The 27,732-nt window shown below is 62.3% G+C and overlaps 1 protein-coding gene across 3 annotated transcripts in view; it reads left to right on the top strand.

The window, feature by feature from the left end:
• The window catches only part of RXRA (retinoid X receptor alpha), a 108,810-nt gene that overhangs the window by 55,369 nt on the left and 25,709 nt on the right, over nucleotides 1-27,732 (top strand). Inside the window, exons 2-4 of one of the 3 annotated variants that reach the window (XM_039461287.2) lie at nucleotides 19,131-19,381; nucleotides 25,334-25,484; nucleotides 26,118-26,297. In XM_039461287.2, the coding sequence (XP_039317221.1) occupies nucleotides 19,131-19,381; nucleotides 25,334-25,484; nucleotides 26,118-26,297 (582 nt within the window). Of the gene's footprint in view, nucleotides 1-19,130; nucleotides 19,382-24,508; nucleotides 24,688-25,333; nucleotides 25,485-26,117; nucleotides 26,298-27,732 lie in introns of those variants that run through there. The other 2 variants (XM_074394536.1, XM_074394535.1) reach the window with 2 other exon arrangements.

Genomic DNA, 27,732 nt, shown 5'->3' with positions numbered 1-27,732 from the left:
AGAGGCGGGGGACTGGACGCCAGTGGGCCCTGTGCACTGCTGGAGCAGTAGGTCTGTGTGATTCGCAGGTGCTGGGGTATAGATTCACGAGGGAGGGGCCTTTCGGGTTACGAGTCAACCCCCACCCCAGTTTTCCAGGGTGGATGCAGAGACCTGGTGGCTGTATGACTGTGTAACAGCCAGCTTGCTCTCTCTGGGAGACCCTGGTCTGTGGCGTTGCTGTCTCTGAGCTGGGATGAGATGTGCCTGAGAGCTGGTCAGGGTGGCCTGGCCCCCGCTGGAGGAGCCCCGCCCACCTGAGGGTGCTCAGCCTGCCTCTGTGCTTGGAGCTTGCTGAATGCAGGCGCACCTTTGGGCTGTCTGGGCAGGGCCTGGTTAGCCAGACCCTGGCTGAAGGGCCCTGAAGGGGCTGCCGTGGGGCTGAAGCCGCATGGCCGATCTTCAGACGCTGGCGCTGGGCTGCCGGGATCTCATGCTGTGGGTGACTGGGCGGATGTGGCCGTGTGTGTGCGCAGAGGTGGGGCAGACGGGTGGGCGCACCGAAGCCCGGGTCCTGCCAGGGGCTTCGCCAGTGTCAGCACACACAGGTGGGCCCTGCAGCTGGTCAGCTGGGCTTGCTCTGGGGATCTCTCACTCATGAACTGGGTCAGAGTGGGGCAAGATGGAGGTGGCGCTGTTGTGTTGGGGTGGGGGGCTGGGAGCCAGCTGCAGGTCAGGTGTGTCCAGGGCCCGGCACCGTGCCCTGCTGAGGTGGGAAGTCAGTCTGTGCTGGCTCTCGGAGGGGCCATGCAGTCTTGGACTTGCCTGTCCCTTCTGGAGCTGAGGTCAGCCCTGGGGCTGCATGGGACGGGGCCATTGACCCACAGTCTGAGTCTCGTGAGACCATGCCACTTAGCTGCCAGAGAGGCTTGTGGGGCATAAATGAAGCACGTCAAGGGGGTGAGGGCTAGAGGATCCCACGGGTGCCTGGCACCCCCCCCCCCCAACTCGGGTAACCAGGCCCTCAGAGGGTCTGGGAGACACGGCTGACCAGCAGCCACAGTGGAGTTGGCAGTTGGCGTGGTGGCGTGGTGGCTCTTGGGAATAAAGCTTCGACCTGAGTACAGTGGGTGGGCTGTGATTCCTGCTCCAGGCAGAACGTCCCTTGCCCTCGTCCTGGTGAGCTTATCTAGGTGTGGTCCCTGGCCATGAACCAGATGAGCCTCGAGCTGGCACGTTCGGAGGAGGGACTGAGGGATCCGGGCCAACACCCGAGGCCGAGGGAGCGTCTGGCTGGGTCTTGATGGAACCAGGCCTCCGGGCTCCTTTGTGTTGTTATGATGAGACTGACATGGGCCTGCGGTACAAACCCCCACTCAACAAAAGCCTTATCTTCTCTTCATTAGAGCTGGGAGTCCCGGACAGACCTCTCCACACTGTCACTGCGTGGTGGGGCGAGTCCCAGACCCTCCATACTGTCACCCCGGGGGGATGTCCCGAACTGTCTACACTGTCACCCCCAGTGTGGGGGGAGTCCTGGACCCTCTACAATGTCACCCCAGGGGGTGAGTCCCGGAAGCTCCGCACCGTTACCCCAGGGACACCTCCACACTGTCACCTTGGGGGGAGAGTCCCAGACCCTCCACACTGTTACCCCAGGAGGGATTCCCGGATCCCTGTACACTGTCACCTTGAGAGGAGAGTCCTGGACACTTCTATGCTGTCACCCCGGGGAATGTCCTGAACTGTTTACACTGTCACCCCCAGTGTGGGGGGAGTCCTGGACCCTCTACAGTGTCACTGCAGGGGTTGAGTCCTGGACCCTCCACAGTTTCACCCCGGGACCTCCCTCATCGTCTTTGAACCCCAAGCTGGGCAGACATTGGTGGGTACCTATTGGATGTGGCTGGGCCTGTGGGGCAGAGGACAGTGAGCTGTGCTGGGGTCCCTAGCGACTGAGGGTGGAGTCAGAGGATGTGGCAGCAGTGGAGACACCCTGAAGTTGGCGGAGACGTGGGAGTTTAGTGGGTTCTGCAGAACGTGGGCTTTTGTGGTGGGTGCGGCCCAGGAGGGGAGGGACTGGCCTGGGGCCCTCAGCCGGCAGAGCCTGAGTGCAGGGTGGCCAGCGGCGTGGACCCATGCAGGGCATGCTGAGGGACATGGCCAGGGCTGGAGGTAGAGACTGCGGTGGGCTGTGCTGGGCCGTCACCCAGTCAGCCTGGGGACGAGGGTTCTCCAGCCCTTTTCTGTCTGGCAGGAGGAAAGAGCCTCCATATCCCACCTGCCGCCTGGACACTGGTGCCCTGGGCGGCTGTGGGCAGTGGGTTTCCCTGTGCTCAGTGGGGCAGTGCCCTGCTGTGGTTCAGGCCAACCTGGCCTCCCACCCTGAGCACCGCCTGCAGAAGGGTTTTCAGATGGGTGTGAGCCTGTGGGGTGCCACCACGGGTGGCTTCTGGTTCCTCTCCAGCCCTGCGTGATGTCTTGGTGGCCTGTCCCCAGCACTGGTGGGGCAGGCAGGAAGGCCCTAGCCTGGGATGGCCATAGACCAGGGTATCAGCCATGAGTCCCTGCTGCTCAGAGCTACCCCTGGGCAGCCCTCCTTGAGACCTTGTTCTCAGGCAGTGGCCTCTGCAAGCCTGGGCAGGGCAGCCTGTTGTGGACAGAGCTGGTTGCGTCTCGGGCCTCCTGGGTGGGTGGGGACTGAAGACCCCCGCTAGCATGCCAGGGGCTGGCAGGGCTGAAAGCTGCATCCTTACACTCCCACGCTTACTACCAGCCCTGGGCTTGGCCATTGGCTGATGGGCCACAAAAGGCGTTCTGGGCCCTGGAAGATGACGTCATTGTGTGGCTGGAGGGAGGCGAGAGCCGTGAAGGTCCCGTTCTGTGTGCTTCCTCAAGCCCCCCGAGGGGGATTCCATCCAGGGCTGCTCGGGCCCTGCCTCCCCAGTATCTAAGGCTCTGTTCAGTCCCTGCCCTGGTGACACTCTGCCTGTTTCCTTGACTCAGGCCTCTGTGTCCCCCATGCCCCTGCAGGACTCCCCCAGGACCCGTGTGCTGGCCGCAAGCTCTCCGGGGCTCCCTGCTCAGTGCGGCCCTTGCTAGGAGCAGGTGGGGATAGCGTGGTGGGGACGTGAGGGCGTAGGCCAGCAGTGGCGGGCCCCTGAACACTGCGTGGGCTTTTTCCAGGCTACCCCTCCAGGCCAGGACAAGGACAGGAACGCTGCGTCCGGTTATCCAGCACTCCTGCATGCTGGCTGGCACCGTGTCGGGGCAGCTGTTCCCATCGTCCCCCAGCACGCAGATGGGGAACGGGCTTAGCCAGGTCACCTGATCTGCCCGCAGTTGGCAGCTGGCCACAGTGGAGCCGGATTTGAACTTGGGGCTGCCTGACATCCGGGCCTTGCCCTTGTCCTCTGCCCAGGCCCCTGCTGGGTGGCGGACCATCTGCTGCAGCAGCTGCGGGCGTGACGGTCGTGTCTCAGATTGAGGAAATGAGGCCGGGGTCCTTGTCCTCTTCCAAGAAGCTCTTGGCTTTGGCCAATGGCAGCCGCCTGTGGTCACAGGTGTCTGGTTGAGGGTGGGGGACCGGGCGGCTCTGGGAAAGGGGAACTGGGCTGCCAGGCTGGCATGAGCACCATTCGCTCACAACCAGCTCCAGGCCATCTGGAAGACTCCAGCTCTGCTCAGCCTCTTCCCCCAGGCCCCTTCCTGTCCGCTTAGCCGCCACACTGCATCGCCCGAGGCTGTGGGACCCTGAGCCGGCCGGCCGGCGGCCAATGGGGCCACCCCTGTGGTGGGACCTCTCACCTGCCCTCGCCATGAGGCTGCATCTCCTTGCCTCTCTCTCGGGTGGTGGCCTGGCCTGGCGGGCAGGGGACCGCAGGTGGCTGGCAGGTGAGGGGCAGGTTTGGTGGCTACTCCGTGTGGCCTGGGAGGGTGCCTGTGCCTTGCCTATGGGGTGTGGGACTCATGGCAGGTCTGCTGGGGTCGTGGGGGAGAGGATCTGGAGACCCCAGGTAGGGAGAGGCTGGGGAGGTGTGGGGGCCAGGTCTGGGTCACCCCGCTCCGTGGAGCATGCCTGTGGCCTGGTTACGCCTGCTTTGTCTGTGGCTGTGCTGAGGGTATCTTGGGAGCGTTCCGATTCTCCGAGGCTGCAGATGGGCAAACTGAGGTTGGCTGTGGGTCTGCCAGAAGCCAAGACCACTGGGCTCTCTGGTCTCCCCTGGATGCCTGGGCCTGAGGGCTCTTTTCAGGCCACTTTGTTCCAGAGGGAAGACATGGGCTCTGTACAAGGGTGGGGCGTGGCTGGTTCTCCTCTCTCTCCTTGCCTTGAGGCTCTGTGGAGGACCCCTGGGGTCTGCTTCACTCCCGTTTCAAAGATGAGGAAACTGAGGCTGGGTGGGGGCAGGGACTTGTGTGGCCAGAGGGGTGCAGTGGACCTGACCCCCTTTTCCTGGGCCCAGTGTTGGGACACTGTGAGAGAGAGTGGCAGGGGGCTTAAGCTGCCAGCGGCCAGACTGGGGGTGGGTGGTCAGCCTCCACCTGCCCTGGACCGCTGCCCTGGCTGCGGTGTGGTGGGGTGAGAGGGGAGACTGGTAGGGGCAACCCTTCTGCAGGGAGTGAGGGTCCCCACACCCATCCTGCTGGTACAGGCCAGAGCCGGCTCCCAGCTGCCTGGCCCTGGCTCACGTCCTGTTTCCTTTCTTTTTCATGGCCGGGAGTGCCCTTAATTGGCCTGCGCTGAGTGCCAGGGCCCGTGTGGGGTCCTCATGCGTCTTCACGGACATGCCTAGAAGGACACGCCTATGGTGCAGGAAAATAGGCTCAGTGTTGTGGAGTAACTTTCCCAAGACCGCGGGGAGCCTCAGGGAGGACCTCAAACCAGATGGGTCTGGCCAGGGCGTGGGCTTGGACCATCTCGATTTTCCCAGGCCTTTTAAAAGTCTTTTTGCAGTTTGTAAATATTTAGCCCAGCCTTCCTCAGCACGGCATGGGCAGTGGCGGGTGCCAAGCAGTCTCTGGGAGCCACTTGGGTTTGGAGCTGACACCTGGAATAGAACGCGGTGCACCTGGGCGCCACGCAGTCCTTGAGCAGGGCCTGCCTTACAGAGCTGCCACGAGCGTTTCCGCGTTCTGCGCTGTCCGTGAGCGCCGGCCCTGACTTGCTGCTGACCATGAGCCTGTCCCGGGCCTCTCTGGACTCAGCTTCTCCCCTTTTCCCCCAAACCCCTACCTCACTTGGGCCGTCTGGGGTGATGCTGTTCCCAGCCTGAGACAGTAAGCCCGACGTTTCTTGAAAACCCCTCAGTCTTGCAGCAAAGAACTCTGATTTCTGTTTCGGAGGTGACACGGGGGGTTTGAATTCGTGTCCCTTCGGCAGTATAGGGCTCCTGTCTCCGCACCCCATGGAGAGGCCTCTTCAGCTCTTGGCTTTGATTTACTCATCTGTAAAGTGGGTCTACGGTTTTCCAGGTCAGCTTGGCTCTTGATGTGACAGGAGGTTTGATTTGTGTAAAGTTACTTTTGCATAGAAAATGTCCTAGGCTGTTAGACTAAATCAGATTTGGGGAATGTTTTTGGGGTTCTCAGCTAGAAGCTGTGTGTGTGTGCGCGCGCGCGTGTGTGCGTGTGTGTATGTGTGCGTGTGTGTGCGCGCCTATTTGCACACCTGCATTCTTGTGCACTTGCACACATGTTGGGGCCATTATAGGCATCTGGTGGGTTCATTACGGGCATCCGGTGGCCAGGCCAGTCTCTCTAAATGTTTCCCGAAGCACACTGTCTCTTCTGGGGCTGACTGGGGAATGTCCGGTCACACGTGGGAGTGGAGCCCAGGGTCTGTTGTATTGCTGGCTGCTGGACTTTGATTTGTACACCTTTCCCGTGGTGCCCCGGAGGTGAGTGTCCTTTCTCCCACGGTGACCTCTGTCTGACTGCTTATCCTCTGGGAAGTCATCCAAAGCCTCTGGGCAGTGTTGTGTGTGAAGCTGATGCAAAGGCCCTGAGCAGGAGCTTCTCCCATGAGTCAGGCGCATGGAGGTTTTAGCTTCTGGAGTTGGTCCTGCCATCCTGGGTGGATTGGGCTTTCTCGGCCCTTTTTCCTGGTCTTCCTGCACCTTCGTGGGGAAGAGAGGCGTCCTTCACTGTCCTTCCTCTGCCCCATTCTCCTCCCGAGTCAGGTGGCAGCTGGGTGCCCTGCGCAGAGGCTGAGGGTCTCCGGGTGTCTGGAGTTCTCTGGAGGGACGGAGCCCCTTCCTGCTTGGCGGGGGCCGCTGCTTGATGGACTATGTGTGGGTCGGAAGCCCTGGAAGGCCCATTTCTGGCCCCCTCCTCCCTGCCGGATGCCCCAGAGGGCTGAGACCTGGTGACCTGCTTCCTGTGACTACTCTACCCCAGCCCCTGAGCTGGACCCTGTCGCCTCCCTGCCAGGCACCGGTCTCGAAGGAGGAGTCTCCTGGGTCCTCCTCAGAGTCATGTCCATCACCTGGCCAGTCCTGTCATGACCACCCTCAGCTCACTGCTGTCGCTGCCCCTGCCCCTCTGGGTGGCACAGAGCGCACATGGTTCACGTTTCACAGAACCCATCTTCCCGGATTTTTGAGGAGGGAAGAAGATGGTGGAAATGCAGGTCTGTTGGTTTCCTTGCACACGTGGGCACTGGCTTTGGCCACTCCCCAGGGGTTGCTTGTGGGATCCAGAGAGGTGGACATTGGTGAGACCAAGCAGGCTGGGAAGGGTGCTGGACAGAGACAGCAGGGGGCCAGGGGCTAGGGCTTGGGTGCCTCTGCCCTGGGCTGGGAGCTTTGGATTTTGCGGTGTAATGGGGGGCCCTGGGAAGTTCTGGCAGTGACAGAGTGGACATCCTGCCAAGTGGCCCGTGGAGGGGGCAGTGGTGGAGAGGGTGTGCTGAGCTGGCCTTAGCCTGGCCTGGCTAGGTCTGGACTTGGCTGTGTCTGGCTCTGCGTTTACAGAGGGGCTGGTGGGCATTCCTGCTGGAGCCACTCTGTGGACAGCGTCACCCGGAGTCTGGAGAGAGTCTCCATAGCTACCTCTGGCCTGTCCATCCCTCCCTTTCCTTCCAGGGCCCCCGGCAGCTGCTGGCTGGGCCGGGAGTCTCGGGCGTGCTAGCTGCCGCCCCCTCTTGGGTTCTTGGGGCCGGGCACGGAGGAGCAGGGACACCTGTTCACCCTCACATCTGCAGGCCAGCGACTCTTCCCTGCCTGCTGCCGCAGTACGCTGATGCGTGCCGATTGGTGGGATTGGGAGGGGCACGGTGAGGGTCTGGATCAGAGGTTGATGAGGATGGGGGTGGCTGTGCTGGGGGCAGCGGGCCGGGCCTGTGCTTGCCCGGGTTTCCTGAAGGGTTTCCTCTTGGCCTCCTGGGTCTTCGTCTCGTTGGTGCAGGCGGGGCCCACTCCCCTCTCCCTGGGCTGGCTGGGAGCAGGGGGATGGGAGGGGGAGTCTGACAGACAGTGGCTCGGGGGCCCTGGATACCCCAGAAGTGGCCAAGTTGAGACCTAGCCAGACCAGGCAAAAGCCAGCTCAGCACACCCCTTCACTGCCATCCGTCCATGGGCGACTCGGCCAGATGACCACTCTGTCGCCGCTGGAACTTACTGGGCTCCCCATTACACCCCCAAAGCCCACAGCCCTAGCCTGGGGCAGCGGGTGGGGGGCCAGGCCCCACACAGCAGGCACGGCAGCCAGGAGGGAGGTGTCTGAGGCTCAGCCCATGGGGCCTGTGGTGCCCATGGCCTTGGGGTGGTTTGTTTCGCTCAGAGCTGTGACAAGCCTGACATCGGCCCTCAGCGAGTTTCTGTGGGGCAGGAGGGATGCGTGGAGGCTGAGCTTGAAGAGGCAGCTCTGGTGCAGGTGAGCCTCTGTGCCGGTGCGGGTGAGCTCTGCCATAGCCCTGCCCCCGGGAGGGGCGGGCAGGGCGGGCACCCAGACTGGGGCGCTGATGGGGGAAGTCCTGCTCAGCGGGCTGACGCCCCGTTCTCGGTCTGTCTCATGGGTGAGGCCCGTCTGCCGTCTGTAGACGCTCTGCCAGTCAGGCCCCCGCACGTGACAGGCACCCGGCTCGGGCGTGTGGGTGGCGAGCATCTTCTGTGGGGATGGTGCTGTGTGCTCGGATGGGCCTGGGCTTATGGCGAGGGTGTGGAGGGGGTTCTCGGAAAGCTGGGACCAGCTGGAGGTGGCCCCTACTGTGCCAGCCTTGGGTGCTGAGCGGGTGCTCTGGCCTTCAGTGACTCCATGCCCAGCCTCTATCCACTGCACGCCCCTGGCGGCCGTGCCCTGCCTGTTCTGAGCACCTGTGCCCACATCTGCAGATAGTGCTGCTCAGCGGGCTGTGGGAGGACTGGGGACGTCCCCCAGAGAGGCCGGTCCCATGCCAGGCTCCAGGCCCTGCCTCGGGGAGCGCCCTCTGCCCTGATCATTCCAGGGCCCCCCACTGAACTATCCTTGGGGTCTCCGGCGCGGAGCTGGCCACGCCCCACCGCAGGTGGGACCTGAGGATCTGCAGGTCTGTTCCAGAGCTGGCTAGGCGTGCACATGAAGGTGGAGAGGAGAGCCGGCCTGAGGGTGGGAACCGGCTGTTCCACGACAGAGCTGCTGCTGGGGGGTGGGGGCGGCCGTGGCGGCAAGGCCTCTGAGCCACCAAGAGCAACATGGCTCAAAGTGAAACAAGAATCATTTCTTTTCCTGTTGAAGGGAAACTACCCCCAAGAGCCCGCAGGCTGGGGGCCCCCTTGCCGCACAGGCGGGCTGGGGGCAGGCGGGGTTTCTCCAGGAATTCCCCTGCTTCCCACTCACCCTCCTCGAAGGTCTGGCTCCGTGGAGGTGCCAGAGTCAGTTCAGTGGTACGGTCTGGAAGGGAGGCTGCAGTGTCCAGGAGCCCCTGCCTGGCCCTGGAGAGGTGAGGTCCTGCCGGGCCCCCGGGCTGGTGCCCATCCTCCAAGGTGGGCGGCATTGCCAGAACGCTCAGGGTGCATGGGTGTCTGCTGTGTCTGGCCACCCTGGTGGTTGAGGGCTGGTCCAGGGCTGGCCAAGGGCGGAGCGAGGCTTCAGAAAGCTGGGACCCCAGGCCTTGCCTGGCAGCTCTTGTTCTGGGCTTGGAAGCTTCTTGCCTCCTGAGCCCCGGTTCCTCCCTGGCAGGATGGGAGTGGGAGTGGCTCCCCCTTGTCGCGACACTTCCGTGAGCGCATGTGATGAAGCGTGGGCCTGGCGTGCACCTGCAGTAGGTGTCTGAGCTGTGGTAGCTGCTGCCTGCGGCATGTCTTTTATCACATGGTGAAGTTGGTGTGTTTGCAGGGGGCCGGGACGGTCACCTGGCTGGGTGCACTGCGCAGGGCGGGCCCCGGTGTCAGAGCCTCCATTTTATGGAGGGGGAGGGAGGGAAGGACGTCACACACAGGCCATCGGGGCTCCCAGCTTCCTGGTGGCCCCACACCTTTGGTCATGCCCTTTCTGTGACTCTGCTTCCTCCCTCGGGGACGCTGGCAGGCCTGGGGCGTGACTCCCACCCTCCTAGCCTTTGCCCTGGTGAGCAGCTGGGTGGTCTGCTCACCATGCCCCTGGGGGAACGGCCATACAGGGGCATAGGTCAGCTTGCTGAGTGTCTCCAGCCATGGAGCTGGAGAGCAGCTTCAGGACTCGGGGCTCCTTGGCCTCTTTCTAGGTGGGCGGCCCTGAGCCGCCTCCTCCCTGTACCCCGCCGTCAGGAGGTCCTTTTTGGGAACCAGTGGAGCGAGCGTGGCTGGACAGGCCTCGCCCCGGAGCTGGGTGGTTTCCATTCACTGCGCTCTCCTGGCTTCCTCCTTGGCGCTGGCTGGGCCAAGCCCTCCTGACTTCTGGGTCCCTGGGATGGTTGGGTGACCCCCTCCGTGAGGCTACCTGAATTCTCGCTTACCCAGCTGTCTCTAGCTGGGGGAATATGGTGCCTTCCTGGTAAAATCAAATGCCCTGTAGCTCTCCTGAAAGGGCCAGCCTCAGATTTGGGGTCCCTGGTCCTGGTCCCTGGGCTCAGGACTTCATTCTGGCTGTGTGGGCTGCACCCTGGGGATGGACATCCTTTGAGGTTTGTGCTGTTGGGTGGGTAGAGGAGTGGCAGCTGCACTGGGAGCCTGGCGGCGGGTGGGCATTCGGGATGCGGCTACAGGTCCCGCAGCCACTGGCCTGTCACTGCAGCCCCTTAGCCCTCTGGGGACAGACCCTGCCTGCTCATCTTGTTAGGGACGAGCTCTGCAGGTGGTCACTTGGCTTCTCCTAAAAAAAATCCTGCCTGCCCTGGGAAGCCCTGGAATCATGGGGAAGCGGAAGGTGACAGTAAGGAGCTGGCATTTCGTGAGCCAGTGTTGGGGGCATCTGCACCCAGTGCAGGGGGAGCCAGGCGGGGAGGTGGGCAGCCGGCTTGCTGTCAGCTGAAGCCATGAGTGGCCTGGGCACTCTTCTCCGTGTAACTTGGGGCACACACAGGGTGGTGAAGCGGGCATGGCACAACCAGGAAGCTGGGTCACGGAGGGCTGGGGGACTGGCAAGAGTTCGGCCTGCACCTTCCAGCTGCCTGGCCTGGCTGGGTTGTGTCCTCGTTGTCCCCATCTGCCTCTAAGCTGTGAAGCATCGGGGAGCGGACGCAGCTCTGGAGCTGTTTCCTCCTCTGAACTGTGGTGGTTCAGGCAGCCCGGACCTAGGTTAAGTGTGTGCCTCTGCGGCTGGGGCATCCCTGGGCAGTGGCCACCATGGGCATCTGGCCGCCCTGCCAGCCTGCTGAGTGACAGCACAACTGCCATAAGAATCGCGGGAAGGTGGTGTGTGCGTGTTTGGTTGAATGTGGCTAGGCCTGGTGTGAGCCACTGTGGCCGCGGCTCCCGTGGGCTGTGGGCTTATCAGGGAAGTTGGCATGGCAGGGGTGTTCCTGCAAAGACCCTAGTCCTCATGCCCCAGGTAGTGGGTGTCCTCACCCCTCAGCTCTGTCTTGAATGCTTCCTGGGTGCGGGTGCTAACTGCTCACGGGGAGCCCCCTCCTGACCACTGTCTTCCTCCTGGGTGTGCTTCCCACTTCACTCACTGTGGCTGGGCTGCCGTGGGCTGCAGTGGCTGAGCCTGCCACCACTGGGTCTAATCCCAGTGCCCCTGGGCTGTATGAGTGGGCTGTGCAAGGGTGGCACCACTTCCTGTTCTTCCTCCTGCTCCTGGCTGGTCCTCAGCTTGCTCGGTATGGCCAAGAGGACTGAAAACACCATCCCCTTGCTACTTGTGCCAAAACTTGTCAACCTGTCTTGGTTTCAGCGTCTGGTCTGCATAGTGGAGCAGGGCAAGGGTTTGCTCAGTTGGTGATGATGGTGGTGATGATGTAATGATGGTGTTGATGAGGTTGGTGATGGTGGTGGTGGTGATTATGGTGGTGATGTTGATGGTAGATGGTGGTAGTGGTGATGGTGATGATGGTGGTGATATTGGTAATGATGGTTGGTAATAGTGATGGTGATGGTGTTGGTGGTGGTGATGGTGATGGTGGTGATGAAGGAAATGTTAAGGATGGTCATTGTAGTGATGATGGTGATTGTAGTGATGATGGTGATAATGATGGTGTTAATATTGATGGTGGTGGTGATAAAGGTGTGTTAATGATGGTGATTGTAGTGGTGATGGTGGTGATGATGATGGTGATGGTGGTGATGGTGATGATGGTGGTGATGAAGGAAATGTTAATGATGGTGATTGTAGTGATGGTGGTGGTGATGATGGTGATTGTAGTGATGATTGTGATAATGATGGTGTTGATATTGATGATGGTGATGATGGTGGTGATGCTGGTGATGAAGGTGTGTTAATGATGGTGATTGTAGTGGTGATGGTGGTGATGATAATGGTGATGGTGATTGTAGTGATGATGGTGATGGTGTTGATATTGATGATGGTGATGATGGTGGTGATGAAGGTGTGTTAATGATGGTGATTGTAGCAGTTATGGTGTTGGTGTTGGCAGTGATGACGGTGGTGATGTTGATGGTGATGTTGATGACAGTGACGTGCAGATATGTCATTGTGCGCATGCTGGGTTCCTTCACAGACATCACCCTAAGCTGAGTTCTATAATCAAATGTGGTTTTCCTGCCAAGGCCCTTTCCTGTCTCCATGAGGGGCCACTGCCTATGCCCCAGGAGTTTGAGGTCAGTCAAGACTGAAAAGTGCTAGGTTGGTGTCTCCTGACTGAGGCTTGGGGAAGGTCAAGGTGTGGGGGTCTGGCAGGGTCTTGTAGGTCTGGTTGCAGATCTGCCTTTGGCTCTGTCTCCCCTGTGACTGAGCTGCCTGGCCAGCTGTACTTGAATGCCACGTGCCTCAGGGGCCAGAAGCCTCAGGCAGCACCCCTGGGCCCTTCGTCTTGATGTCACACCCCCTCACTTCCCTGCATCTCCCAGTCTCCCCCAGGGAAGTGCCAGCCCCTGATCTTGCACTGGGGAAGCTGGACGGGGTCCCGCCATGGCAGTCTCCTGGGCTAGGGGGGCAGAGGGGTGGGAGGAGCTTAAGGAGGGAGAGGCCAGTGCTTGGCTCCTGCTGGATTCAAGACCTGCTTTCTCCAGATTTGTGCAGGCGTCCGTGATCATAAAGGTGGGTTTGGCATTCAGAGTCCTTGAGGGTCTCTTGGTCACGTGGAACCTGAGGGACCAAACTCGCAGAGGCAGAGGCCGGACAGGAGTCCGGAGCCTGACCAGACCCGCCCTGGCCGGGCTCTGTCCTGAGGTACCTTGGGCTCTTAGGGAAGCATCCGTCCCCTCTGATTCCTGGCAGGAACCCGTCCATGCTGGCTCTGTAACCCCTGTCACTCCCACCTCCCACATGTCCATGGCTGTGGCATTGTGTCTGGCGCAGAACCAGATCTCTGCCCCTCCCTTGGCAGAGTCCTTCCTGTGTCCATGGCTCCTTCCGTCTCACTCCTCCCCTCCTGGCCCAGTGGCCAGCCCTGGGGCTGATCATGGAAGGACCCGTCTCACTGAGCACTTGGGGCACCCTGTGTGTCGCGGAAGGTTGAGTAGGGCAGGGCTAGGGAGCAGGCCAGCCCGGGTCTGTGTGGGGCCCGCAGCCATGGGGGCCATCTCCTGGGGGTCTTGTGGGCAGGTGCAGGCTAGAGTGAAGGAGACGGATGCCTAGGTATGCCAGCCCCGTCCTCCTCTCTCCTCCAGGGTCTGGGTGGTTCTGGGCCACCCCTGGCTCAGAGCAGGGGCTTGAGTGTCCTGGTTCCCTCAGGGAGGTGGCTCATAGGCCTGGCTGAGGGAGGGGCTGGGGCCTCCCCCTGGGGCCCCCGACATTGCCTTCTGGGAGCTCCCCATCAGACCCTGCTTTGGGGCCCACAGGCTCCTGTGGAGGGAGGCCTGGGTCTCTCCTGACCGTTCAGGAGGGCCAGGCTGGCCTGTTTTCAGATGGGGCCGAGATTTGGAGCCAGGGTGTTAGTTGGGGAAAGGGCAGGGTAACCTCAGAAGAGCTGAAATTCCAGCCTGGGCCATCTGAGCTGTAAGCCGACACCTGGCCCAGAGGTGGAGAGTGGGCCATGCTCCTGGGGCTGGAGGTGACAGGTGAGTCTCTGCCTGCCCCTGCGGGGAGGTGGGGGACAGACAGGCAGCAGGTGCTGAGCACCCACCGTGCCGAGGGCCTGTAGGGCCCATTCTCCAACAGCCTCTGCTGTTGGCATGCCCATTTTACATAAGGGGAAACTGAGGCTCCTGGAGGTTAAGGGTTGCCTGGAGTCTCCCCGTCAGGGAGTGGTGTGTCCTGTGGTCCCAGGGGTGAGTAGGAGCCTGCTTCCACCACGGCCGGCACGGCCTGTGCTGGGCACGGCTGCCCACCCCACCCTGGTTCCTCAGGGCCCCTCACCCTCTGGGACTTGCGGACACTTCCTTCCTCTTCCTCCCACACTAACCACCCTCAGCTTCCCCCAAACCTTGACGCGCCGTGGTCCCTGCCACGTCCCCATCCCAGTTCCCGCCAGGGCTGCCCTTCTCCCTCCCCTGGGCAGCCAGGGGAGGCAGCACTTCTGGAGGTGGGGGCTGCTGCTGGGCGGCCCAGGAAGCTCCAAGGGCCTGCTAGCTGCGTGCCACGGGGTTTCAGTTCCGGGGGGATCCCCAGGCAGGCGGCATAGGGTTGCAGGGACCGTGCAGGCACACGGAGCAGGCAGGCCCAGGGCCAGCGCTCATCTGGGTGCTGGTTCACGCGGTGGGCTTCTTCACCACAGGCCGAGCTCCTGCCCTCTCCCGGGAACCCTGCCCTCTCTCTGCGCCACCCTGGCTGCCCCACTGTGGAGCCCGTGGGACCCCACCCACACTCCGTCATTTGGAGCGCCGTCCTCTCCACTGGGCTTCCTGTCCAGTTGCCTGGGGCCCCGGATTGGGCGGCCTGGGTGTCCTCTGCTGTCCGTGCAGACAGGTGGCCTGATCACTTTGCCCCAGCCTGTGGCCTGTTCAGACCTGCCACGATTGGCCCCGCAGCTTCCAAAGGGATGTGGAGGAGACTCGACTTCCCCTCTCCAGTAGCCGGGGGTTCCCTGGCTGCCCAGGACGGGGTTGGAGTCCTGATCGCTTGCCCCTGCCCCAGCCACAGTTGGGCTGGCATTTCCTGCCACCTCCTCTGACACCCTCGCCTGCCAGACAGAGGCCGGAAGAGAGTTGGTGGGGGTTCCCCCGGCTTCCTGCTCTGGGGTCCAGGCAGCAGAAGCATCCTGGCGCTAGAGAGCGTTCTGCAGCGAACTGCGCAGCTTGGGAACTTGGGTCAACAGGGGCATCCCTTCCCACTTCCAGCAGACTCTCGGGGGTGCGAGTGTCCCTAGGGTCTTGGTGGGAGCTCACCCCCTCAGGGAGCAGCCTGTGCCATCGCTGGGCTGCGGCCAGGACGAGAACGTTCCTTATTTCAGTGTTACCAAGCGTGCCGCTTAGCCCCTGACACTCGGGATCTGCCGTCTGGGGCCCAGGGAGCCGCTCCGTGCCTGCCTGCCGCTGGGTGTTCCGGGCATCCGTCTCCGCTGCATGGCTTTTGTTCCTGGCCTCGTGGTATCTGTATTTCAGAGTCACTTCTGTGCCAAGGGAGCCGTCCCTCCGCTACCTCTTCCGTGCAGTCTTCCTGGATAGAAATCTAGTAGCCGTGTGAGGCGCCTTGGCGCATGTGGGGACCACTGGCATTCCTCTCTTCTGTTTAGCCCTGGAGGTCCCCATGGGCTTTGTGAACTCCTCCTCCCCTGGGGTTCTGAGTCACACTGATTGCCTGCGGTCCCTAAGGGGGCACGGTGGCTGTAAGGCGTGTGAGGCTGTGGGATTGTGGGGCCCTGTGTGGCTCAGGTTCTGAGGTTCCCAGATCCCGTGATTCAGTTTTGGCCACTCAGGCCCCCTCTGCCACTCCCTTGCTCAGGGAGGGCTGTGCATCTGCTGGCTTGTGGGTTGGGTCTGGGTGTCTGAGGCTGTCCCTGCGGCATGAGGGAGGGTGAATCTAGAGGGTTAGGGAAGCCAGTGGAGACCAGATGGTGACAAGTGCCCCTGCAAGACCAAAGTAGAATTTTTTTTTTTTTTTCTGACAGAGTTTTACTCTTGTCGCCTAGGCTGGAGTACAATAGTGACATCTTGGCTCACTGCAACCTCCACCTCCCAGGTTCAAGCGATTCTCCTGCCTCAGCCTCCTGAGTAGCTGAGATGACAGGCATGCACCACCACACCCGGCTAATTTTTGTGTTTTTAGTATAGATGGGGGTTTTGCCATGTTGGCCAGGCTGGCCTCGAATTCCTGACCTCAGGTGATCCGCCCACCTTGGCCTCTCAAAGTGTTGGTATTACAGGCATGAGTCACCGCGCCCAGCCCCAAAGGAGGATGTTTTAAGAATAACACCTTATGGGAGCCACCGTGTACCGGGGTGGGGACAAATAAATGGCATGGAAAAGACAGAGCCTGCACGCATGTGGCCAGGGCCTTTTGCTGTGAGCAGAGGATGTCCCGGCATTTTTTTGCCTTTTCTTTTTTAATATTCTCTTCCTGGCCAAAAAGCATCTCTCTCTAGAGGATTGCAGAAAACACACCCAGCCTATTGTCACCCAGACTCTGGGAAGGTGTCTGCCGTGGATGGAGTCTGTGTAAACAGGAAGGGTTGGGAGCAGGGCCTGGAGCAGCTAGATTAAGGAATTCAGCTCCTGAGGTGGTCTGGCAGGCTGTCCCAGAAACCCTCCAGTCCCCTCCTCCAATTCAGAGTCCCCCTGACTCCTCAGTCTTCCCAGATTACACCTGCAGTAGGGGGTGGGGTGGAGAAGCTGAAAGAATCCAGGAGTGACTTCTCCCATGGCTTCACCATTCCCGTCTTCTTCCCAGAGGCCATGAAGAAAGGTGGGCGGCCTCCCCAGGGGTGCCTGGAGCCTCACGTTGGGCCACGCCAAGGCCCAGCTTCTGAACACGGTGCTGAGGTTTGGGCTCCCTGCGTGGCCTGGCCTCCTCCCAGGTGCCCCCAGGGCTGCCTGGTGGACGTGCCTGCAAAGCCGATTTGTGCACATCTGCTCTTTCTTGTCCCTTCTGCCTTCAAGTTGGCATGGTCCTTCCCTGGATTGGCTTGGATAACGAGGGCCCAGCCCAGGTCCAGGCTCAGCCTGTGTGGGCTTGGCACCGAGCAGAACTCACTGCTGAGTAGGTGTGCCTGTCTGCATTTCACAGATGAGGAAACTGAGGCTTGGAAAGGGAAGAAGCCGGCTCAGGTTTCCTCCTCCAGGGGTCAGCTGAAGGTGGGCGAGGTGGGGCTGTGATGGGGCAGCCCCCTGGCATTCTCAGGGTCCCCACAGTGGCCTGGTGGGCATGGCAGTGGTTGCCTGGCCTAGGGGCAGCTGCAGGTTTCTAAGAGTGTGCCTTTGGGACAGTTCTCATCTCACACCTTCTCCATTCCTCAGTTTCCCTGTCTGGCACAGGCTGGCAGTGGTAGCTTCTCTGAGAGTTGTGGGGATCGGTAACATCGGGATATACAGGTATTTCACAGACTCCCGTGAGCAGCCCAAGTTTGTATGTCTGTCTTAGACGCACTCTTTTGCCTGCCTTCTCTGGTCAGCCCCTAGCTATTCCCTCCCTGGCCTTCTGCACTGGGGATTCTGCCTGGACGTGGAGACCTGTGGGCCGCATGTGTTTGACATTGACGTGTGGTTCCTGCTTGTCCTCCTCCCGGGAGTTTAATGACTAATAGGGCTGGTTTGTAGTACCTATCTTTGCCAATAGGTGCCACCAACATCTGGTTCTGGAATTCCTTAAGTCTACATTTTTCAGTTCAATGAAGAGGCTTATTTCCAATGTTATGAATGATGATGGTTTCCAGTGGGTCAGACAAGGGTCGTTTGCTGGTGGGGCCTGTATCCCTAGTGCAGTGGGGCTCTAGTGGCAGCCAGGCCCACCTGCCATGCTGTGGACCTGCCCCTGGGGCAGTGCTGGCTGAAGCTGGCACCCAGGCCTCCTCCCTGTACCTTCCTCCCTGGGAGGGGAAGCAGGAGGGGGTGTGTGGAACAGGCCTGAGGCTGCTGGAGCAGGGGTGGGCACAGGGTGGCAGAGCTTCCGTGTTCCTGCTGCCTTCTCAGGACAGCTGCCTGGGGCAGCAGAGCTGTGTGAGATGGGAAGAGTGCCGGCTTTGGACAGGGTCAGGTCTGGCCCCAGTCCCGCCGCTGCTGGGCGGTGCCGGCATCTAGAACTCATGCTGTGTCTCCCTGAGATGCGGGGTGCATGGGCAGATGCTGGTGAGAGGCCTGGCCCAGGGCTTCTTCCTCTCCAGCCTGGTACCCAGTCAGTGAGCCAGTGCCCTGGACGTGGCCGCTGTGAGGCTTGGGAGGTGAAGTCTTCCCTGGGCTGTGGAGGGGTGCAGCCAGGGGTGTCCTCCTACCTGGGGCGTGTGGGCTTAGTCACAGCCACTCCGTTCACAGTCCTGCTCGATTCCCCAGAGTGCCTGTGATTGCCAGGGTGAGGCATGGAGGGCCTGAGAGACCATTCTGCAGATGGGAAGGCTGAGGCCCAGAGAGGGAGAGGTACTTGTCCTGTGTGCCCAGCCTGTTGGAGGCAGGGTGGGGCAGGCAGGTGGTGCCTACGGCTCCCGGCACATGCTGCTGTCTCTGCTGCCTTGGGTGGGCTCTGACATTTTCCAGTGATCACTCAGGCCCACGGGCAGTGGATTCGCCACCTGGGAGCCTCCCTCCCGCTGTGCCAGCCTTCAGGGTGCAGGCACCTCCTGAAGCGTGTTCTGGGCTTTGAAATCCCTGAGATGAAAGGCGGGAGTGTGGGAGGTCCCAGCTTCTCCTGAGGTATCTGTGGGCTGCCCTCTCACTCCTGGCACACACCCAGGCCTGGCACAAAGCCACCCAGCAGTGCCCAGCCTACTGCCCACATGGGAAGTACCCCATCCCACCCCTCTGCTCCCCTCAGATAGACCTCAGACCATGGAGCCAGGGGCCCGAGCGTGTGGTGCCTGGGTTACTGCTGCTGTGGCACCTGAGCAGGCCAGGTCGTGTGGCCTGAGTGTGGCCTGCTGCTGAGGGCCACAGACATGGGAGTGGGTCAGCAGGCAGTGCGAGTCCTGGCTTGGCCACAGGCAGCTATGGGACTCAGGGCCTGGCTTCCTGCGTCTGTGAAATGGGAGGATCCCGGTGCTCACTGCGGACGTCCCAATTCCACGAACTCACCCACGCCCAGAACCGGCCAGGTCCTGGCACACGGGAGGTGCTCGGAGACCCCAGCCTTTGTGCCTTTCACCGTCATTCCCAGACTTTCACCTCGAGCCCCTGTGGAGTGGGCAGAGGGGCTGTCTCGTCCCGGCCACCAGCCACTCCTCCCTCTGCCTTCCTGGGGGCTGAGCCTGGAGCGATGAGGGTTGGTGTGGCCCAGGCAGGCATCTTGGGGCACACAGTGGGCTCTTCCTGCATCTGCTGCAGGCCCAGCCTAAAGCTGGGGTCTGTCACAGGGCAGTGCCTTGGAGGGGCGCTGCGGGACACCTGGCCCCTCGTGAGTGTGCATTTGCATCGGTGAGCTGTCAAGACCGATGGGGCCACCTCGGGGGTGCCGTGGTCCTCCCGTGGGTATGCCCGTGGCTGGGGGCAGCAGGCACGTGGTGGGTCCCGGCGTGGCCTGCGCTGACCGCCCTCCTGTGGCTTCTTGTCTTGCAGATTTCTCCACCCAGGTGAACTCGTCCCTCACCTCCCCGACAGGCCGAGGCTCCATGGCCGCCCCCTCGCTGCACCCGTCCCTGGGGCCTGGCATCGGCTCCCCAGGGCAGCTGCACTCCCCCATCAGCACCCTGAGCTCCCCCATCAATGGCATGGGCCCACCCTTCTCCGTCATCAGTTCCCCCATGGGCCCGCACTCCATGTCGGTGCCCGCCACACCCACCCTGGGCTTCAGCACTGGCAGCCCCCAGGTGAGTGTGGGGCTGGGGCAGGGGCAGGGGTGGGGTGGGCCTGGGGTGGGGCCTGGGGCAGGGCTGTGGCTTCCTCCTCAGGATGTCGCCTCATCTTGAGGCCTCTCGGAGGTGGGTGCTGAGGTCTCCTCGCTTGATTCGGGAAACAGCCTTGGGGAGCTGCGGGCTGCAGGGGTCTGAGCCTGGGCGTAGCTGACTGCCGAGCTGTGCCTTTGGATCATCAGCGGAGGTGCCTTGTACCGGGTCCTCTGCCAGCGTGGCCCCTCCCATGCCGGAGGGCTGGGGGACTCCCTGTTTCCGTGCCTCGGGGGCTCAGCAGGGAGAGGCCTTGGCCTGCTTTCCCGGACGCCTGTGGCCGCAGAGCCTGGGTCCTCCCCTGAAGTCTGCTCACACTCAAGCCAAAGGGCCCCCAGGGAAGGCGTGTTCAGGTGCAGGGCAGCTGTGTCCCCCGCCAAGGACACCGGGCCTTGGACCTGCAGTGGCTGGTGTGGCAACGGTGCCCTGTGGGGCTTGGATCCCCGTGGCTCTGTGGGTGCCTGGCCATCTGCGGGGCTTGGGGACCTTTTCCACAGTTGGGGTTTGCTCAGTTGCTTCTCCAGCTCAGCCTGGCCCTTTGGGCTGTTTCTGGATCAGGAAAGGCTGGTGCTGGCAGAGCCTGGCACAGTCTAGGTCTTGTCTTGTGGAACTTGGGGACCCCTCCTCCCTCGGGGAAGATACCCCAAGTGTCTCTCGTGGAGTCGTCCCTAGCCCCGGGATCTCCTATCTGTGAGGATGGAGGGCGAGGCTGGGCCTCCTGCCCTGGCCCCCAGTGGTTGCTTGTGTATTTCCACCAGGCCCTCCCTCTCCAGGGGCTCCATCTGCCCTGCCCCAAATGGACAGGGGTGCTCCTTCCACTCTGGATTTCTATGTTTGGGTTTAGCCCTTTGTCTAGCAGCTGAAGGTTCCATGGCAGAGTTTCGGTGCCATCTCAGGACAGCCCACCAGTGTGGGACTCGCCCTAGCAGCTTCTCTGCCCACAGTCACACAGCTGACAGCGCCAGATATGTCCTGTGGACTCCCAAACCCCCTGCTGCCCTGCCTCAGTTTACCTAGGTCAGGCACTAGGCCCAAGGGCTTGCACATGAGGGCACCAGGAGGCAGCAGGTGGACACCTAGGTCCAAGCACCCATGCCACCTCCTGGACAGCCGAGGACTGTGCCTGGTCCAGGCCTGCTGTGGTTGGGGTCTGGAGCCGGCCCACTGCCCATCCACCTGGCCCGTTTAGAGCTGGCCGTGGCCTCCCGAGCCCCTTTCCCCTGGAGAATCTTGCTGGCTTTCTGGGCCAACGCTATCAAAGCCCCCTCTGCTGTGTGGGACGTATGTAGGAGAGCTGGGGCCCCTGCTTCGTGTCCCCCTCACCTCACCTGACCTTCCAAAAGCAGCCAGGAGGCCCAAGGTGCTGGCACAAGGGAGGCCTGGTTATGTCATTTTTAGCACACCAGCCCTGCCCCTGTGGCGAGAGGGCGATGAAGACTCGGCTTCCACCTGTCCCTTGGCTCGCTGGCCGGCACCTACGGGGTCCTCCCAGGCCTGTTGCCTGCCCCAGACACCCAGGAGTCTAGTGCACAGTTGGTGTCCCCAGAAACGCAGGGTGCCTGGTGTCCTCAGCACTGTTTGGCCCTTCTGGGGGAAGGGATGGGCTGCTCTCTGTTTTCTCCTCTGTAGCCAGGCCTCTGGCACGCAGCAGGGGCTTGTTGAAGCTGAGCTGCTCGGAAGCACTTGCTGCAGACCCCTTGACACTGGCGAGGGCCCCAGTAGGGGGGCGGGTGAGGAGCTGACATGGGCTGCCCCAGACGCCCCTGCCTGGCCGCTGCTGGCGTCCGTCTGCTGGTCTCACCTGAAGTCGGTTTCCCTCGGTCTGAGGCCCATGCTTGACTTGGCACTGGCTCCCCAGAACCCATAGCTCCTTCCTTGGGGGTTGAGTCCAGCTTCAGGACCTCGGCAGTTTGTCTTGGAAACCTGGGGTTCCTTGTACTTATGGGCGTGAGTAGGGTTTCGGGGGGATGTGCCCCCACTCCCGGCCCCAGAACCACAACCACAGAGTCAGAGTTGCCGGAGCCACAGAGGTGCTCTGACTTCTGCCGCTGTTGAGGAGGGCCAGGCACTCTGCCAGGCGCGGCCTTCTGCCTGCTCTAGTCCATGGCCAGGAAGGGCCTTTCACGTGGCCGGGTCCAGGCCACTTGACCCCTCCTGGCACGGGAATTAGCGTCTGGGGGTGCTCGGGTAGAGCCGGGCCAGACTGCAGCTGCCTGGCCCCTGAGCCGTCCCAAGTCCCCTCCGTGCTTTGGGGGGGACATTTCCCACAGTGGCCCAGAGCCTGCCTGGCTGCAGCTGGCTCACTTGCACATGTCACAGGTACTGGGGGAGTGAGTTGGTGCCAGTTTCTACATAGAGCACTTCCGAGCACCCAGTGTGGAGCTGGACTTGGTGTCAAGGCCTCTGAGCTCCAGCAAAGCCTCCTGGCGGGAGGGCCTGCACGGGGCCTGTGGGGCTGTGATGTGTGCACAGAGGTTGAGTGGGCTTCATGGTGTTGGAAGCAGGGTGGCACTGGCGCTGGGCACCTTCCCGCCAGGGACTGAGGTCAGAGGGGAGCATGGAGAGGAGCTGGTTTGCTCCTGCCTTGATGGACGAATGAGCCCCAGCAGGGCCGAGGGGTCTGCTCCTGTCACAGAGTGGGCCTTCCCAGGTCGGGGTTGGGGAGGGACTCTGCAGGGGCTCAGGAAGGAAGGGTGTGGTGGGTGTGGGGAGAGAGCCGAGACACGGGCAGGAGACCTGGGTGGGGCATCGAGGCAGCGGGAACTGAAATGAGAGCCAAGGATCTGAAAGGGGAAATGGGGCAGCCTGCACCCTGGCCACGTACGGGGTCCTGATGCTCCGGCAAAGCACCGATGGCCGCTTGGCTTTCTCGGAGCTGGAGCAGAGAGTGCGGGAGGATACCCTGGATAGCTGTGGGGCTGTTGAGCCCACTGTGGGAGGGACAGAGCAAGGTAGGCCCTGGGGCGGCCCTGTGCTGTGCTCCCAGGGCTGTGAGCCAGCCTGAGGCCCAGCAGCCGGGGCTGGAAGGGGCCTGGCGGAAGAAGGCGCGCCTGGCCTCCCTGTCCCGGCACAGCCTCACTTCTGCAGCCTGGACCATCCTCTGGGTGAGCCCAGAGAAGCAAAGTGGGTATCCCCAGGGCCTGCAGCGAAATGGGCACCCCAGCCCAGCCTCCGCTCCACTCCAGACGTACAGGGGCTCCCGGGTCCTGGGCTCACTGGGCTGGCCAGAGCCTGTGATCTGACTGAGGTCGGGGCAGCCTGGGAGCTGGCCTGGCCACAACACTGAGAGGGAGGGTGACCGTCTGCCATTCCATGCTGCCCGGAGCCCTTTCCCGGCCAGGGATGCTCTGGCGCTCCCTCAGTTTACCCAGGGCAGGTGCGAGGCCCAAGGGACTGCATGTGGGGCACGGGAGGCAGCAGGTGGACCCCTATGTACCCGGGGTGGCTTGGGGCAGCCTGGAAAGAGGCCATGCGTGAGTTCCTCTCCCTGGGCCTGCAGAGCCATGGCCTGTGCTCTCCCGCCTCTGGCCCGGGACCTCCTGCTCACACGCCTCGGCGCCTCTCCAGTGCGAGGGTGCAAAGCGAGGTGTCCGACACTTCCTGCTTGTGGGCATTTTTGCTGCCCCTGTTTGGACCTGACCCTCGCCCCTGGCTGTTCCAAATTCTTCCCTTTTTTCAAACAAGCCATTTGCTTCCCTAGTTCTGAACACTGGCCTGGGAGGCCCGCTGCCTGGGACACCTCTTTCTTCCTCCCAGGCCCTGGCCTGTCTCCTCCACTGCAGCCGCCGGCCACCCTGTAAGGCAGCAAGTTGTCTGCGAACTCTGCCCTGAGCAACTCAGTTACCCTCGCATCGGTTCTGAGAGGCCCTGGCCGGGCGCGGTGGCTCACGCCTGTAATCCCAGGACTTTAGGAGGCCGAGGCGGGAGGACTGCTTGAGCCCAGGAGTTGGAGACAAGCCTGGGCAACATAGTGAGATCCCATCACTACAGACAGGCGAACACAAATTAGCTGAGTGTGGTGGCATGAACCTGTAATCCCAGCTACTCAAGAGGCTGAAGCAGGAGGGTGCATTGGGTACAGAATTTCGAGGCTGCGGTGACGATAATTGTGCCACTACTCCAGCCTGGGCAGCAGATTGAGACCCTGTTTTAGGGAAAAAAAGAAAAAAAGGAGGCACTAACATCGTTCCAGTGTTGCAGATGAGGAAGCAGGTCACAGTGATGAAATAATTTTCCCAAAGTCACACGAGAACGGAGGAGGCAGAATCTGGAGCCAGGGGTCTGTGTCAGGGGGCCTCAGAGCCTTCAGCGAGGCAGTGACTAGACCAGTGAGCCTTGGAGGGCTGGGCGGGGCCTTGCCTCCTGGTGCGTCTCGGAGCCCAGCACGGGGCAGGGCCGGCTGGGCACTGAGTCTGGGCAAGCTCCGTCTCTCTTGGGGTTTCACTTGCCCCTTCTGCAGCGTGTGGGGACCATGTGTGACCTGGGCCAGCCCCTGACTTCCCTGAGCCACAGCCTCCGCATCTGGGGCCCCTGGGGTTTTCCATGCAGGGAGTTGCGAGTGTGTGTCCAAAGCTCGGGCACCGTGGCACTCAGCAAACGCTGGGGGCGTTCTTTTGCCCTTCAGTTCCCTCCCTTCTCTGAGAAGTGCACCTGGCGCCCGCGAACGTGAGCACTGGGCATTTGGCCAGTCACAGTGGCCACCTGGTTCTCCACGCACCTTCTGGCACCCCCACCGTGCTGCATTGTCACGGAGGGCCTCCTGGCCTCCTTCAGCCCACCTGAGGCCCACAAGGACCAAGCATCCTTGCAAAGCCTTGCAGCCCACCTGGTCAGACTGAAGAAGGACCTAGAAGCCAGAACAGGCTGGGGCTGGAAGAATCATTGCAGGCGCCGGGGACCCTGTGAAAGGCGGCTTTGGGGTGGGTTCTGCTTTGCTTGCATTGAGCTTCAAACTCTTCCTGTCCCGTGAGAAGGGGGGATGGGATTTGGAGGCCTGAGGAAGGAAGGAGGGGAGCTTCCTGCGCACAGGCAGCGGCAGCAGTTTGCAGAAGTGGAGGCTGGGGGCTGGGGGCCGCCTGGCCGAGCGCTCGCCGCCCTGCACAGCGGGCTGGCGAGCAGGATGCGTCGGGAAGCGCCTGTGGGTCCCCTGCACTGACTGCAGAGCTGGGTGGAGGCAGCGGAAGCAAAACTGCTGTGTCACTGCACGCGGCAGCTGTTGCCAGGGTGACCGGGTGAGTTTCCCACGCTTGCCCGGGCAGCAGCGTGCGGGCCGATGGGTGGGGCGGAGGGATGTGCGGAGAGGCCAGCGGTGTCGCGCCACCCGATGCCCGGGGGTGTGGCGTGATTCCCTCTCGTGTCATGTGACCAGAGCCCCCTCCCTGTGGTGTTGTAGGGTACATGTGTGGTTCTGGGGGTTCCCCAACCCTCCTCCATCCTGGGGACGGGGCCTCAGCGTCCTCATCTGTGGGTTGGGACCCCCCAGAGCGCCTGCCTCGTGGAGCATCTCGGAGCACCCAGCAGGGCTGAGCACTGCCAGGAGCTCAATCATGAGACGCGGCTCTCATTTAGGAGGGCAGCGGGCAGGGGGTGCTAGTAGGCAGCGCCTGTGTGTTGTGGAGGTGCCGAGGGGTCCTTTTCCACAGAGGCCTGGGGTCTGCTGTGGGCAAGTCCTGAGGTTGCCACAGCCTCTGCTGGCCTGGCCGAGCACGCACAGCAGCCCTGTTGCTCCTGGGCAGTGTGGCGGGTGGGGGCATAGCCCCCTCTAGCCTCGGTGCCTGTGTGAAGTGGGGGTGTGCTGCGCCGTCCTTGCTGCAGGGCTGTGGGGGACGTGGGAGGAACCTGGTGTGTACCCTGCTGACCGCTGTGGCTCCCCCCCAGCTCAGCTCACCCATGAACCCCGTCAGCAGCAGCGAGGACATCAAGCCTCCCCTGGGCCTCAATGGCGTCCTCAAGGTCCCCGCCCATCCCTCAGGAAACATGGCATCCTTCACCAAGCACATCTGCGCCATCTGCGGGGACCGCTCCTCAGGTACGGCTGCTTTGGGGGCTGGGGGCCCGTGGGACAGGGCTGTCAGGCCATTGCAGAGTCTGGAGGCCTCCCCAACTCGCCGTCCTGTGGGCCAGGCAGGAGCCCCAGGCCAGGGTACAGGGAGGCAGGTGCTTGGGCCATGCCCCAGTCACCCCACTGAGCTCCCTTCCAAGGTTCTCACATCTGTGGGACAGGTGGGTCGGGTGGGGCACAGGGCAGACCGAGGCTTCCAGAGAGGAGGCTGCTGCTGACGGCAAGGGCAGCATGGGGGCAGGCGGTGCTGCGCCTCCTCCCCTGGCTGGGTCTGGGCAAGGGGCTTATGCTGTGCCACTGACCCCCAGCAGCCTGAGAGGGAAGCAGGATACCCTCTTCCTGGCCACACAGTGCAGACACAGAGCAGCAGACTTGCCGGGGGCCTTGTCCCTGGGGGGCTGGGATTTGTCCCTGCCCCACTCCCGAGTTGTCCTTGGAGGAGCAGAGAGGGCAAGGCTGGGGCCCAGTCTGAGCCCAAGTAGGGGTCTGGAGACCAGCAGGGCCCTTCCCGAGGCCTGGCCAGCCAGCCGGCAGTGGCGGGGTGGGTTCCCCGCGGCTTGGTGGCTGCTCCCCAGCCCCGCCCCCCCCCACCCCACGCAGGCAAGCACTACGGCGTGTATAGCTGTGAGGGCTGCAAGGGCTTCTTCAAGCGGACGGTGCGCAAGGACCTGACCTACACCTGCCGGGACAACAAGGACTGCCTGATTGACAAGCGGCAGCGGAACCGGTGCCAGTACTGCCGCTACCAGAAGTGCCTGGCCATGGGCATGAAGCGGGAAGGTAGGCTGCGGTGGGGCACAGGCGGGTGTTGGGCAAAGGGGGGCCCGGGCTCCCCGCCTGGACACCCAAGATGGACACCAGGGAGTGAGCATCCAGGCAGAAGCTCAGCAAGGCCGAGGGAGGAGTGTGGGCAGGGCCCTGGGTCCTGGTTTGCATGCACGTTTGGGGGTGTGCCTCAGTTCCTCCCATGAGGTCCTGTGTCCTGGGCCTCATGGGGTGGGAGGTCCTGTCTTGGGTGAAGGTCTCCTGGCCTGTTCCTGTCCTCCCGGCTCGGCAGGACATTCTCCCTCTGCGCTCTGCCGTGCTGCTCCCATGGCCCCACACGTGTGTGGCCGATGGTCTTCCTTCCTTCCCGCCAGCCCCCGGTGGGGTCCTCAGGCAGGGCCCAAGCCACTGTCTCACACCAGGGATGTCCCGAGCAGGGGCCGGGTGCTGCCGTTTCATTTCTTGTATGGCCGTCTCAGCCTTGGTGGTCCTCGTCGAGAAGCCACAGCTTCTGCTGAGCCCCGTGTCCCCGTAGGGCTTCCTTCCCGGGCCTCGGGTTGAGAGTGGCATCCGGGCTGGCGTTGGGTCCTTGTGTGCGCAGCAGAGCTGCCTTCTGTGGCTGGCATGACCATGCCCAGGGTTGCCAGTTGGGCCTTTCTGGTGGGGAGGATGTTTAATGGAGTGCTGGCATTTGCTCAGGCCCACTCTTAGCTGTGCAGGTTGGGAAACCAAGGCAGAGGGTTCCGGCCTTGCTCAGGGTCACATGCCATCCAGACCTTGTTGCTTTTGCCAGAGGGCAGAGGAGCGTGTGCTTATCCTGGAGAGGTGTGGGCCCAGCGCGGTTCTGGCAATGGAGGGCACGGCTGTGGGCTGCATGGATGAGGCATGGCAGTAGCTCTGGGAAAAGCTCTGGGGCCAGATTGGCCAACCCTAGGTGCCGGTGGCCCAAAGTGTGCGTACAAGCTGTGTGCTTTCCCCCAGATCCCTTCCCTCCTGCAGGATGGGTGCTGTCGGCTCGGGGGGTTGAGCCCTCCTAAGCATCAGGCCCCTGGCAGGCTGCCACACTGACTGGCCTTGAAGCCACGTGGCCCCTTGGCCTGGTTTGTGATCACACCCCTAGAAACTTAGGCTGGTGCTGAGGTGTCGGGTCCCATTGCAGTGCTGCGAGGGAGTCGCCTGGGGTGGGTCCCGGGGCTGGCTGAAAGCAGGATGGTCCAGGTATCTCTTGCAGTGACTCTGCCCCCGGCAAGGGCCCACTGTGGCTCTGGGGCAGGTGGGATCCCTACCCCTATGCTGAGGATGCCACAGGCTGATAGCATCTCGGGTTGGGCAGTGGGGCCTGCATTTGCAGGCAGCCGCCAGGAGGGACTTGTTCCGCTGCATTCCCTGACCAGGGGTGGGCAGAGGCTGGGGGACTAATGTGATGGGTGTTGGCCTGCTGCCAAGCTGA

The sequence above is a fragment of the Saimiri boliviensis genome, chromosome 2 (genome assembly GCF_048565385.1).
Source record: "Saimiri boliviensis isolate mSaiBol1 chromosome 2, mSaiBol1.pri, whole genome shotgun sequence".
In the NCBI taxonomy this organism is placed as follows: domain Eukaryota; kingdom Metazoa; phylum Chordata; class Mammalia; order Primates; family Cebidae; genus Saimiri; species Saimiri boliviensis.
Note: the sequence above shows the minus strand (reverse complement) of the source record. Positions and strands in the feature narration are given on the sequence as shown.